General features: G+C 32.6%; 1 protein-coding gene across 2 annotated transcripts in view; it reads left to right on the forward strand.

Annotated features, from left to right (window-relative positions):
• The window catches only part of PHF3 (PHD finger protein 3), a 73376-nt gene that overhangs the window by 41338 nt on the left and 16598 nt on the right, over positions 1–15440 (forward strand). For both annotated transcript variants that reach the window (XM_012722751.1, XM_004673602.2), the window contains 3 exons: positions 4112–5888; positions 11190–11499; positions 13773–13956. In XM_012722751.1, coding sequence (XP_012578205.1) covers positions 4112–5888; positions 11190–11499; positions 13773–13956 — 2271 coding nt within the window. The remainder of the gene's footprint in view (positions 1–4111; positions 5889–11189; positions 11500–13772; positions 13957–15440) is intronic.

Consider the following 15440-nt stretch of genomic DNA (forward strand, 5'->3'; position numbering starts at 1 on the left):
TATATAAAAATGGCACAGATTTTTGCATCTTTTTAAAATTTTCCACTTCATTGTATTCATTTATTTTTAATAGAGTTTGATAGTGTCTTGGGCTTTCTACAATATAGTATCATATGATATTCTGTAAATAAGGAAAGTTTCCATCTTTTCCAACCTGGAATCCCTTCACTTCCTGTTACTTGATTGCGCTAAAACCTACTAAATTAGACAGAAGTGGTGTTCATGGGCATTGTTGTCTTGTTCTTAAAAGTAAAGCTTGCAATTCTTCACTAGTAAGTATTATTGACTATAGGTTTGTCATATATGGTTTTTTAGTGTTGAGGTAGCTTCCTTCTATTTTTGTCTTGTTTAGTTTTTAGTCATAAATGGTTGCTGAATCTTATCAAATATTTATATGAATATAATTTTTATTTTTGTTATATAACATATTTTATATTGATTTATGTATAATAGGCCATTGTTGCATCCCTGGGATTCAATTACATTGGTAGTAGCTATATCCCTTGTAATGTAAACTTGCTAAAATTTTGTTGATTTTTGCACCAATATCCATCAGGGACCTTAGGCCATAGTTTTCTTGTTGTCTTTGGTTTGATATTTTCTTTGTTTGGTATCAAGAGTGATGTTGGCATTTTAAAATTAATTAGGGGACAATCTCTGTTCTTGCACTTTTAGAAATAATTTGAGCAAAGATGGACCTTAAGTTCTGTAAGCTTTGATTAGTATTCTCTTATATATCTATCTGGTGATGGTGTTTGCTTTTTGGAGGGATATTTTGATTACTGTTTCATGGTTGACCATGGTTGTGGTCAGTTTATTTCTGTTTCTTCCTAGTTTAGTCTTGGTAGAGTGTCTTACTCTAGAAATTTATTCATTTCTTCAAGGTTTTGATTTTATTGGTTTATAGTTTCTCATAGTAATCCCTTATGGTCCTTTGTATTTCTATGCCTTCTGGTGGATTTTCCTCTTTTGCTTCAGTTTATTAATATTTTCTCTCACGCGCGCTCTCTTTTTGTTAGCCTCACTAGAGGTTTACCAATTTTGTGTATCTTCTCAAATAACCAAATCTTAATTTAATTGATGTTTTGTATGCTCATTGAAGTTGACTTCTGTTACTGTTTTTATTATCTCCATCTTATTAACTTTAGATACTGTTTTGTTGCCTTTTTTTAAGCTTTAGGTGTAGTATTGTTTATTTGAGATTTTTCTTGTTGCTTACTGTGAACTTGTAGTTATCTTCCTTCTTCAGACACTTGTTGCATCCTATAATTTCTGATAGGTTGTGTCCTCATTTTCATCAATGTAAAGGTATTTTTGATCTTGTCATTTCTGTGTCATAGGATTCTGTAACTTCCTGGATGGCCTCACATAGCTGGACATTCATTCCAGGATACTTTATTCCAGTGTAAATAATGTGTTTTATAGTTTTCAGTAATGCATTATATATAGGATTCAAAATGCAAAGCAGTCAATAATCTTACCATCTATAATGTTCCAAAGTCTATCATAATATAGTAATTTTGTGTTAACAGCATTGGAAGTGTAAAAGAAAGCTTAGTTTTTGAGAGAACACCCTGTGGGAAATGCCAAGCCTATGTTTTGTTTAATACACTCTCTGTTATTAGCTTTCATGACAATTTTCCAACTTCTCCCAGATTTCTTTCATTCTCTTCACAGGCTTGGTCCAGCTCATATTTTCACAATTGTCCGTGTGTTTTTATAGATTCTCGAAAATTATTCCAAATCTCTGAATTAACTTTATTTCATGCTTTCTTTCCTTTACTTACAGTTTTCCAAGTAGCTGTTTCCCCTTCATGTGGGTAGACACTATCATTCATGTCACATATTAGAATTGAGAGAGGCACTATGTGAATTTTTCAGTTTGCTCTCTTTCTTCAAGTTGCTCCATCTCCATTGTTGGTTTCTCTTTCTTCTAGTGAGTGTTTGTCTTTTTGTTTGTTTTGCTAAGTTGTCAGTTGAGTTTCCTGATAATTTGTTACCAGAAGTATTTTATATACTCCTAATGCCTACTGATAATTTGTTATCATTATTAAATTTACCCCCATTACCACTTCTCTTTTTGTTTGTTTTCTTGGTTGCCTACTTAAACTATATAGGCACTTCTTTCCTCCCTAATGTCTAGAATGCAGGTTGCTGTTCAGGAACCATCAAGAAGACTATGTCTTTTCTAAGTCCATCATGTTGCCAAATGGCATGGGAGAGATTCCTAAGTCTTTGAAGTATTAATGATGTTGGTTCTTACCAACGTTGCCAGCTTAGTGCTTTTTTTTTTTTATCTTCTATATCAGTTAATTCTTGATCATCTTTTCTTTGGCATCCATTATTGTCACTGTTTTCTCCTGTTTCAAAAAAGATCCCCATAGAATGTAGTTTCAGTGGAACTTTGATAAGTAGTTAAACTTAGGTGCATGAGTTTGCTTGATTTTTTTTTTCCAATGAATATTTTAAATCAGTTTTAAAAGTCAGGATTTTTTGGTTATGTACTTGTAAGTTTGGGTGAGAACAAAATAATTTACACAGTAATAATAATAATAACGTATGTCTGTTCAGCCAGGATTAAATTTTTTAAGGTTGATTTATTTATGCATACAAGAACTGGGGTATAGGCCAGAGGTACAGGGATGAGAGAATTCACCAGAGACAGAGTGGGGAGCAGAACAGGCAGATGTCATGAAATATACTGCTGAGGGGAGCAGTGGGTGGATCAGGAGTGGTTTGCTGCGCTATGTGGGTCACCTCCCTGGCTGGAGATTGAACACATGCTACAGTGGCTGCGGATAGCTTCATAGTGCTGTGCTTTAACCTGTGGCACTACCAGGGAGGGCCCAGGCATTAATTGAAAGCAATTTATATTTAGAAAGAAGAAGAAGTGACTGTATATTTTGCTCAGTAAATCAGGCACTGATAGAATGCCTTCACAGTTGAATTCACCCGTCAGTCTTAACTATTTTAGGTAGTGGGTGTTAAAAGTGCTTATGTAAGGGCAGATGAATAAAGTAGAATTGTATGTTGTTATAAGCTTCTTCAGAGCTTCAGAAATTACCTAAATATTGATAATAGGCCATTAAAGTGTTAGTTACTAAAAATAGTTACATATTGAGCATATAACCAGCAGTTTAAAATCCACCAAATAATTTATAAATATAGATTAGGGAAATGTTCTCAATATTGGTACATGATAGGTTTTACATAGAATGGAAGGAGACTTTTTAAGTAAGTACTGTTTAGTTTTCATGCAAATCCAGAGTGTTGAGTATACATAGGCTTAGAAATAGCTTCTTATTTTATATTTTAGCTAATGGGTTTTCTACCTAGTGAATTATTTAACTTTCATTCTTTACATTTTATGTTTCTCTTTCTCCTGGATATATACCCAGATAGGAGGAGGAGGAAGAAAACCCTATTTATTGATTTCTTTTTAGGACTCTATATGCATTTTCCCACATGCATGTTCTTGATTTTTTAATTCTAATTTCTCTTTCATGGATTTGTGTCTAGTACTCTAGTATATATTTCATTCTTCTCCTAGGAATACCTTAGTTGCTAAAATGGTGAAATAAGTGAAACACTCAGAGGATTTAGAATTCTTTGAAGCTGTGCTATGAAAAGCACGCAGATCCTTTTTGTGAAAGGTGGTTTAATTCAGACTTAATTGGTACCTGAATTTGTTTCCCTTTATAGATTTTAATATATTTAATATTTGAAACTTTACTACAGCACTTCTTTAGTTGGGCATTAGAATAAAGGAAATTAATTTTGATTCCAGCTTACTTCTTATGAAAAAGAGACTTGATGACATTGTGGTCTTGTTGGTAGTAATGTATATCAGTCTGAATTTTAGAGAGGCATTTTCTACAGCTAGGATTTATAGAACTGTGGTAAATATAAAATATAACATATATATGTTTAATATGTATTATATGTGTATATATAATTTAACATATATATGTTAAAATCACTATCACAAGTAACTTCATTGAAATGAGCAGTTTTTTGGCTCAAAGGATTGATATATTCTAAATTGAACTGAAATAAAACAAAATGGCATCATAGCTAAGTTATTTTTATTTATTTTTTTCCCTTGTGCTAGAGCAAGTAAGAAGTTTGCGACAAAGCACTATTGCCAAGCGTTCAAATGCAGCACCTATAAATAGCACAAAAAAAGCATCTGGGAAGACTGTGTCTGCCCCTAAAGCTGGGGTGAAACAACCAGAAAGGTGTCAAATTAAAGAAGAAGTTTGTACTACACTGAAACCTGAGTACCATAAAGAGAGCAGAAGGAGCAGTCGACATATTGGACAAATTGAACTGGTACCAGAAGTATCAGTGTCTCCAAGTCATTCTTCAGTGTCATCTTGTCTTGACATGAAGGGTGAAGCTGGATTAGATTCTAAGCAGAAGTGTAATAATCAGGGGGAAGCAAACGTGCCGTCTCATGAATTAAATTGTTCACTCCTTTCAGAGACTTGTGTTAGTATTGAAGACAAGAAAAATGAAGCGCTGATGGAATGTGAAATCAAAACTGCTAGTAATCCATTGTTTAAGTTTTCAGATAAAGAACAACATGAACAGAATGAGTCTATTTCTGATAAAGAAGATGAGACTATTGTTGAAGAAGTGAGGGAAAAGGAAAAAATTGAACAAGAATCAAAGGACATAGAAAAATTGTCCCTTGAAGAAGACCAAATTAGTGAAGAATCTACATCTGCTGTGACTCTCTCCGGTGATGCTGCTTGTACAAATCCAGATAAGACAGAAGACAACGTAGTAGACATGTCTAGTTCTGTGTGTGAAGTAAATGAATGTAATTTGAAATTGAAGAATACCATGGATGTTGTTGATAAAGCCATGAATTCCCTTCAGAAACTTGATATAGAGCCATTGGACACAGAGCCTAATGATAAGCAGTTGGAGAGAGATGAATTGAACAAATCAAATGTAGGGGTGGTCGATACTATTGCTTTTGAACCAGAAAGTAACACTTTAGAAAGTGTTATTTGTGATGCTCCTGACCAAAATTCAAAAGGACTGAATGTTGGTGAAAGTATTAAAATGGGGACTCATGAAACAGCAAACTTTCAGGATGACAGAAACAGTCCTTCAAGTAGTGTTTCTTACTTAGAGCCAAAAAACATAAAAACTAAACATATAAAACCAGCCATTCATTCTAAGCAAAACATGACCACAGATACTCTGAAGAAAATTGTTGTAGCAAAGCATGAATTAATGCATAACAAAACTAAAGTTAATGTTAAAAGCATAAAACGAAATGCTGATGAACTAGAATCTCAGCAAAATTTTCATAGGTCAGCCAAAGTGAGAAAAAAACAAGTCGACAAAGATTCAAAACTTCAGAGTTGCAATTCTGGGGTCAAATCTGTGAAAAATCAAGCTCATTCTGTATTGAAAAAAACATCACAGGATCAAAATTTAGTACAGACTTCTAAATCCTTACCTCATTCTTTGAGTGATAAATCTCATGGTCTCCCTGGTTCCTCTAAAGAACCTCATCATCCTGCACAAACTGCACACTTACTACATTGCAACCAGAAACAGTGCCATAAGTCCCAGCAGCTGGTTACAACAATCAAAACCAATAGTCATGTGAAGGAAGAACTTGAACATGCAGGTGTAGAGCATTTTAAGGAGGAAGATAAGTTGAAACTAAAAAAACCTGAGAAGAACCTACAGCCTCGCCAAAGAAGAAGCAGCAAAAGTTTTTCTTTGGATGAGCCACCATTGTTCATTCCAGACAACATAGCTACCGTAAAAAGAGAAGGCTCAGATCATAGCTCTTCATTTGAAAGCAAATATATGTGGACTCCCAGCAAGCAGTGTGGGTTTTGCAAAAAACCACATGGCAACAGGTGTGTGTGGGTGTGTGCATGTGTGTATGTGTGTATGTGCGATGTATACATTGAAGAGAAATTGCTTTTTAGGGTGGGATTGTGAGAACATTTTTATAGAAAGAAGTTATTTCATATACAAAGACTCGTGCAGAAACAAAATCCCCTATCAATCCTGGATAAATGATAGAAAGATGTGGAGCCACTGAATTTACAAGTATATCATCCTAGAATGCTTGAAAAGCATACTTGACCAACAGTAGATATATGTTTTTGCTATTGTAACCAGTTAGAGAGTATAATTTAGTCATTTCAGCTAAAACTTTCTGCTGAAAATTGTTTTACCTTGTTGGGTCTTGTAAGTTCTATATTTTATCTGATTTGAGAGGAACTAGTAATAAAGCATGAAGGTTATAATTGAAATTTATTTTTCTTCTCAAGACTTTTTTTGGGGGGGATAAAAATGAAACACACTAAGACTTAATAGCACCTTCTCATAACTGTCAAATCTGACCTTGAAATGAAATTTGATAGCCCTCCCCCCCCAAAAAAAAATCCTGTTAAATTATCCAGATGAATTGTATGTAACATGGAGTGGAATGAAAACGTTTCTTTTTTACTGTTATGATTTGAAGAATTTATTGTGCATTCTTGTCTTTTAAGAAATATCCCGTAGCACTGCCCTTTGGCATTCTTTCCTTAGGATTCACTGTTTTATAGTCTTGTGACATTGCTGGGCCCATCCATCACCTCCTGCAGTGTATTTTATTATTTGCTATCTTTTTAAGAAAAGGATAACAAGATGAAGAGTTGAAGCTACAAAATTAACTGTTCAAGTGTTGAGATTGCTGTTGAAACAACTATCAACGATGATTTGATAAAAGAACTGTATCACACTGTAATAATCTTATTCATGAAAGTATATATTTGAGTAACTTTTCCCCAGCACTATTAGATTACATAAAAGTGAAATTCTTTAGGGAAAGACAATTTAGTAAAGTGTTGTAATACATTACTTTGGTATATGGGAGTATCATTTAGAGTGCGTTTGGGAGACCTTGGGACTATGCTGAAAAAAAAGTATGCCAAAGGGTTACCTTTGTGATTTAATTTCTGACATATTTTTTAGTGTTAGTTACAACATTGAAAACAGTGTTAAACTTTATAACACCATACTTTAGTTCTAAGAAGTTGTGACTTATTTGAATATAGCGCTACATATGCCTTCACTTATATAGTCTTTATGCTTTTTTATTTAAAACAACATGCTAATATTTTAAAGTAAGCTTGCCAATTAATGGCTAGATGGAACTTTCAAAAGTGCTGTAAGCACCTCTTCTGTCAGAATAATGGCACTGACCTTGTCAGATTTATGGAATAAGAGCCTTAAAAAAATGAGTTTCAAAAACTGAAACTTTGTCTTGGACTTGGAAGTCCATGTTAATTATGTTATAATGTAGCTTTTTTTGGATAGACAATCTTTTGTTCTGATGGCCTGGTCCTCCTGAGTTTGTCTAGGCTTTTTATTGTTGAGTACCACTTCTCCAGTATCACCATTTTCCTAAAATGAAGAATGAATGTTAAGTCCCCACTCATCCTTTTGTTACCTATTGTCACTTTTGGATCTTTTCTTTAAAACCTAGGGTTTCTTTGCCTCAATCTGTAAGATGACTTTAAGATGATTAGATGTGTAGAGATTTTGAATTCACCCTATATAGTTGACCTGGATAATGCATAAACTATTGAAGACAATCAGTTTTGGAACCAGCGTTTCACATTACGTTAATTTTATTAATAAAGAAACATTGTTTTTTTCTTTACATGCTTACTGGCCTTCTACTACTTTAATTGCGCTTGTGTACATTAAAGTTACTCAAAAAAATGCACCTGTCATGCAGCATGTAATTTTCATATTTTATTCCATGTGTAACAATATCAATTTTTTCAGAATGGCATGTCTGAAAATAATTTTCATCTATCTGATCTCATGCATTAGCTACAAATGAAGAGCTGTTTGTTATGATGACATTTCCTAGCTCTTGTAAACAGTTTTACTTCGTTAAAGATTTGACTCCGCATTTTATACCTATTTCAGTTGAGATTAGCTTCCTGCATGTGCTTCCAGTTGGAAATTACATTTTGTAATACAAATTTAGTGATGATATGGTCAGATGCAATGTTTGACCGTAAGCAACTTTTGGCATACACGGAAGTCAGTGTAGCAAGTTTCATGTCCATGCTGTTTTGTTTCCATTTATTTACTTGAATCAGCCTTATAACAGAGGTGTCTTACTTTAGAAACCAGTCTATTCAATATTCGTTAAAAAAAAAAAGTGTGGTCTTTGAACTTCTTTCAAATTTAAGTCTTTTGGAAGGAAGAAATTGTTCTTATATGTATCTTGTAATTTCTAGTATTTATATCTTCAGAAGATATTTATGCTTTAAATTTGTATTAGATTTTCTTACCTAGTTGTAGAAAACTAGTGTATAGATTGAATTTAAACACCCAAAAAAAGTCTTAGAAAGGATTCATGGCTTTATACTCAATTATAAGATATCTATTCCTTAAAGGGAAATTTACTTCCTAGAATAAATGATTCTAGTTTTTCTTAGGATTTTGAATTGCAAAGTTAAGTTGCCCAACAGATTAGATTGTTAGTGATGAAAATAATAGTGTAATTTTATCTGGAATATAACCTTTTGTATCTTAGAAGTAAGTGAGTGTGTATATCTATATATGTATTCAGTGTGTTCTAGATTATCACTTAGTGAAAACACTAGCACTAAGAACTCTTAATTGAGAAATAGCTCCATTGTCAGTGAATTTTTGACATGGATTTGCTTAGAACAGGAGTTCTCAATTTTTTCCTCATTCATTTTGAAGAAATAGTTTTCTAAGGATATATTTTGGTTTTAGCCAAAAAGATTACCAATTAAGGTTAGAATTTTAAATTAATTTTAATTACCTTGTCTAGCTTAGTTTTTTAAAATTTTGTGTATAACAGTACAATAGGATACTAGCATCTTTGAACTCCTCCATTATGTTTCGTACTGATTTGATCTAATTAATTGTTTCTGAGCTACACCCACACAATAATTGATTTATTTGTAGTCTTCCATATGTGATTTTTGCCTATAAATCAGGAACTTGAAAATGGGAGAATAATTCTGTTATGTGTTCTTTAATTCCCTCTACCAACATTTTTAAAGCATGAGGAATACTTTGAACAGGGAAGAGAATTACTCTTTCAGTTATACACCATCTTTTAAAATAATTGTTCATAAAGTTTTTAGTACATTCAGGTTTAGACCTAAAAATGATCCACATTTACATTTTTAGGTAATTTATCAAGTGAAGTATCCCTACGACATGAAAATCAAGTCTTTTTTTTTCTTGATTTCCCTTACGTAGTTACATTATTTCACATAAAATTTGGAGCATTAAGCATCTGTAGTTGACAGTAGAGGCTTTTTATAAAGCCTCTCAAATTTGAGGAGCCATTTCCAAAATGAAATGAGATATAGTAAAAGTTATAAGTTTCATAAAGCTATTCTTTCATGGTTAACTAGAAAACTTGAAATCGTTTAGTATGTGCTTCATAGTTTGATATTTAGATTTGGATTTGGCACAAAAGTCTACCTCAGTTATAGTGTAGATTATTTAGTCTTAGTGAAGCTATTCTAGACATGCCTTTGAAGAAAGCCAAAGTATATCTGTGATTGTGGAAATAATCAGCTTTCCTTGAGTGTTTTTAAGACTGTCATATAAAGACAATTACTTTCCAGAAATAGCAATTCTTGTGTCTTACAACTTGAAATAAAAGAAATTCTCTCTTTTTTTTTTAACTTTATTTTTCTGTAACGGGAGGATCATTATCACCGAAACTTGGCCCCATGTAAAAAAAATTCTCTAAAACATAGAGAAGCCATTCCTATCATAGAAACAAATCACCGTATTTTAATTTTTTCTTATTTGTGCTTAGGAATACATTCCTAAGCACAAATAAGGGTCCTGTCCTCCATCTCCAACTCCCAACCAAATGAGTCATTGTGGAAATAACTTACTAAAGCTAGCATGCCAGCACAATCATCACCAGTTAGGGTCAATAATGATGAATTATAAACCTCAAGTCAAAATTCCTTAATGGAGAGCTGTATTTTAATACACAACAGAAAGGCTCACAAGAAAGAGTGTTGGTATTGAGGAGTAAGGTGTTTGATTTAGTCATTTCCAAGAGACCCTGTGTGGACTGAAACTACCTTTTACAGCATTATAAGGATCTTGTAGATGTAGTTAGCCATATCACTATAACTTGCTGTTGAGCCATATGTTTTTAAAAGGGATTTTGACAAGATTAAAATTAGCACAAAGCCGTTATGTTGTTAAAGAAGCTAAGTTCCCCTTTTAAAGATACATTACATAAACTGAAAAGTACTAAGAAATTTTCCCCTCAAAGTTTTACACTTGCATTTTTATTTAAAATTAGTTCCACTTTTTCTTTTTTTTAAGAAATAACTTTATTATCATAAATCTCACATTCCTGGAAAATTTAATCTCAGGTGAGATGTAGTAAAGAAAAAGTTCTTATAGGTGAAAATTGGGAAAGTTCAAAATATTCAACCCGAATGAATATTAACATTTTCATATTATAATACTGATAATCTGAGGAAGTTTATTGAGAGCAAAGTAATAAGGAAGAGTCCACACTTGAAAGGACATTGACCAACATTAAAATTACTGACCTACATTAAAGCTAATGCCATGAACTAGAATATTTTGACTTCAAAAAAGTTATGGTAAAACTTTAGTAAGAAATAATTTGAGACTCTTAATTTTTTTTAGTTGCATTTTTGTTAGTTTATTTCTTGTCATTTGAAATGATTTGTATGATTTCAAGACTGGTAAATAACTTCGATCAGTCACAGATCTTATCCTTTAGTTTTTTAATTGCATTTTTATTAATTTCTTTTTGTCATTTGAAATGATTTGTATGATTTCAAGACTGGTAAATAACTTTGATCAGTCACAGATACTATCCTTTTTATTGGAGATACAAATATAGAATATTGACAGTTGCCCTTGATTTTAATCCTTATTTTTCTCCCATTTCAGTATTTTCTCATTCTTTCTAGAGAGGAAATACTTAAAAGTTTTGTTTTCATGGAATAGTGTTTTCTTTGAAACTTGTTCCATGTTGAACTGATAGAATGTAATGGAGGAAAACATACAAAATAGCACTGCATCAACTAATTAAAATTGAGTCTCACTTTGGCTTGTTTTTTATGAAAACATACCAAATAAAAGTTATTTTTATTTTCCAGGTTTATGGTTGGCTGTGGGAGATGTGATGACTGGTTTCATGGTGATTGTGTTGGATTAAGTCTTTCTCAAGCACAGCAAATGGGAGAGGAAGACAAAGAATATGTGTGTGTGAAATGTTGTGCTGAAGAAGATAAAAAGACTGAAATAGTGGATGCGGATATTTTAGAAAACCCAGCTAAAGTTGAAGGTCATAGTGAAGATAAAACAATGGAACCTGAAAAGCTTGGGTTATCAAAGCACACACCAACAAATGACAAAACCAAATATGCTGATGATACAGTGAAGCACAAGGTCAAAATTTTAAAACGGGTAAGCTCATATGAAGTCTTTATTTAAGAAGTTTGAATGAACTAACCACAAGAATTTGAAGTTTCCCTTTAGGGTTTATTGTCCTATAGTACATTTTCCAGTTTATTTTTTGATGAAAGAATAGATTTTTTTAATATAAAATACTTCAGTCTTACTTTTTTTTTTTTTTTTTTTTTTGCTAGTCTCTGGTTTCGACTTTTTTGTGGTAGGCAGTGTGTGTGTTCTTGTATTAATGTATAGATTGTTAGGGACAGCGCTATCAAGCTATCACTAGCCACTTCAGTACAAGCTTAATCCCAGGAAGCCCGGAAGCTGACCCACATGGCTCAGCAGACCTTTTCTGTCTTACCCACTGCACCCCTCAGCATCAGTACATCTGCCTCTTCTGCTCCCCACTCTCTCTGGTGATTCCTTTTAACCCCCACCCTCATTTCTGGCCTACACCCCGGTTCTTGTATGCATAAATAAATTATTTTTGTAAAGTATAAACAGTGCTTTGATGATAACTTTTCCAAAAAAGCTAAAAGCGATGTCCTACAATACTGTTTAGTTTTTTAAAAAAGATTTTTAGTGTATAAATATCTCCTAATTCTTATATTGTACCTTTTAAATGAAAGTTACTTTCTTTCTGTAAGGAAAACAGTGTTAGTTATTTTGATCTTGCAGTTATTTTTTTTTAAATCCTTTCTCACAGATTTTCTCTTAAAATGTGGAACTTTAAAAAAGGTTACCTTCTAAAATATTATTTAAATAGAAATTTTAAAATACAGGAGAAATTTATAAAGAACACAGCACTTTAACATGACATTTTATTTTCATTGTCAAATATAAAAATCCAAATGACAATATGAAAAGTAGAGTTGAGAACAACCTTGAAAATCTTTTAGTCCATTCAGATTGGAGTATAAAAACATGTTTTCTCTGAAATACTCTCCATTTTTTATAAATTCAGTTCTTCATATATGATAGTTCCAATTTTCCAAATCCTTAATGACATAGAGCATTTTTTTCTCTGCCAAGAGCCAAAACTTATCCTTCTGATAAGTTGCTTTGTCTACTGATGTGATTAGTACCAAAATAATTGATAATGCAGACCTGAGGGTTCATAGCACAGCTTTGAAAGCTGCTTATCACTAATGATTATTCATCACTTTTTTGGGTACAGTTTCTTGGCCATTTAAAAAAAAATAGCTTGTATTGTTATGTAGCTAAATTGTCTAAAGTGCAAAACATCAACATTTTTAAGTATTTTGAGAAGTTATCCATATGTATTAGAATAGTTTGATTTTGAATATGCATGTGCTTCCAAGTGATAGTTTTGTTTTCTTTTTTATGATTGTTGTGTCTTATTTGGACTTTTCTAATTTTAGTTTATGGAATCTGCTTTTTAATTATTACTTCTTATCCCTACCTTACATTAAACTATTTATAGAGGTCCTCTAGTGTGCCAAGCCTGCTACCAGACTTGGATGTATAACACTGATTGAAGTAAGTTCCTGCCCACAATTAAGATTAGTGTGGGAGGTAGGAAATTAATGTTTAAATAAGAAGTTAGAGGTTTTGTAGTCTAGAGAAAATCAGTTTTTTGTTTGTTTTATTTTGGTACTCCATCCAATTAAAATCTTTGATCTATCTATGAATCATAGAAATGATTCTCTTTGTCTTTCAAACACTAGCTTGATAGGATTGGTTACTCTTAAGGGTGTAAGATCTTTGGTTTCATTTGTAGGTCTTAGTGGGGGTAATTAAGAGTAGCAGTATGGTTTATTCTACCTTCCAGTTGTTAAATTGCCATTCAGTACATTGAGAACTTGATTTATACACCCATTTTATAGGTGAGTGTAACTTTAGTTGTGTCTGAAAATACTGAATTTATGGATTACCTATTTACCCACAATTTTTGCTGTTTCTGCCATACTCATAGCCACTAAGAGAACTCTTATTTTCTTACATATAATTTTCTTTCTGTTATCATTGGTAGCATGGTCTCTCTAGTTTTGTTTGTTTTATAGGTTTTTAGTTATGCAGAATATAGTTGCTAAACATAGATTTTTCTAATAAAAGGGTGAATAAATCTCTTTTTGCTAGTATTTCAGTTATTTTTTTAAATCTTAAAAAAAATTTAAAACAATTTTTGGGCCAAAAATGAACTATGCATGTTATCTTAAATTGAATACTAATTAGATTTAATTTTTTTGAATTTACATACTTTTGTAACTTGTTTTATATTTTATTTAGTGATTTTTATTCTCATGAATTAAATATTTTTTCAGGAATCTGGTGAAGGCAAAACCCCATCAGACTGTAGAGACAGTGAAATAAAAAAATGGCAGCTAGCTCCTCTTCGAAAGATGGGACAACCAGTTTTACCTCGAAGATCTTCAGAAGAAAAGAGTGAAAAGATACCAAAAGAGTCTATAACTGTTATTTGCACTGGAGAAAAAACTTCAAAACCAGGTAGTAGGACTACTAAGGGTTAATGTATAATAATTAGTTATATTTTATTCATATACTATCAAATAGTATATTTGAGAAACTGAAAAAATGTGACATTTTAATGGCAATGCAATAATTTAGGTGAAATTGATTCATCTATTTGAAATTTGAAGCCATTAACTAAGCTCTGTGGAAGTACTAATGTACTTAATAACTCTGCCCTCATGGCACTTAAACTCTCATGGAGAAGACAGACATTAACTCTCAAGAAGAAGACAGACATATGGCTGTTAATGTTATTTTGTAAAATTTAGGCATTTTGAAGGAAAAACAGTGATGGGATAAAACCAAGGTCAAAGAGTAGGTAGAATGGATTAACTCATGGAATTTTGTTGTTAAAGGGAATAGGTAAAGGTTACAATTAACAATTGGAAGGCTTTGAGTTAGAAACATACTTATCATTTGAGCAACAAGAAAAACCTGTGATTATAGGTAATAATGAGGGGTGGATGATAAGTTGATGAGTTCAGAGTTACGTGGGAATTTTGAGGTAGTAACAAAGTTTGTATTTTATTCTGAATGTCATAGGAAACCTTTAGAGGAATTTACACAAGGGAATGATAAATCATTCATTTTTTCTGTGGACATTGAACTTTAGGAAGATAGGAGGGGAAGATGGGTAGGAATCTATGGTAGTATCCTAGGGAAGGAATGATGGTAGTGTAAGAACAGAGGGAGAAGAGTCTTAAGAGGATGACTAAGGAAATGTTGGTACTATTTATTGTGATGAGGAGTACTGAGAACAAAGATTTGTGGAGGAAATTCTCCCATCCAAGTACTAAACAGGCCCGACCCTGCTTAGCTTCCGAGATCAGACGAGATCGAGCGCATTCAGGGTGGTATGGCCATAGACATTGTGGAGGAAATTCTATAAATGTGCTTTGTCCATTTTAACATTGAGATGCCTAATAGCGAGATGAAGAGGTTTGAGTAAGCTTTTGCTAATGAGTCTAGAGCTTAGAGAAGATCAGAAATAATATATAAACTTGAGATGTAATTGACCTAGATAAAATATACAGCTACAGGCAGAATTTAATCATGAAGAGGCAGAACAAGTGCTTGAAGCCATCAGTATCTGAAGGTTAGGAAGAAAGATTCAGTAGAGAAGACTAAAAAGATTGTATGTGAAGTAAGAAAACTAATAAACTGTGGTTTGGAAGACTAAATTTTAAGGAGACTCTAATCAACTGTCAAATGTTGTTTGGGTACAATAAGGTGAACACAGATTGTAAAATATTTGTATTAATGAAATGAATACCTCTGGTGACTCACTCAGATGATTTTGGTGGAATAGTGGAGACAACAGTCAAATATAGTGTTTGATGGAAGAACAGAAAAGTGAGAAACTAGGTAGTACTTACAGCTAACTGAAGGAATTTTGCTATTAAAGGAAACAGAAATGGTGAGGTAGTTAGAGGTAGGGTCAAGGAATTTTTTTTTTTTTT

This window comes from Condylura cristata, unplaced genomic scaffold, assembly GCF_000260355.1.
Source record: "Condylura cristata isolate star-nosed mole 26May11 unplaced genomic scaffold, ConCri1.0 scaffold00001, whole genome shotgun sequence".
Taxonomy (NCBI): Eukaryota; Metazoa; Chordata; class Mammalia; order Eulipotyphla; family Talpidae; genus Condylura; species Condylura cristata.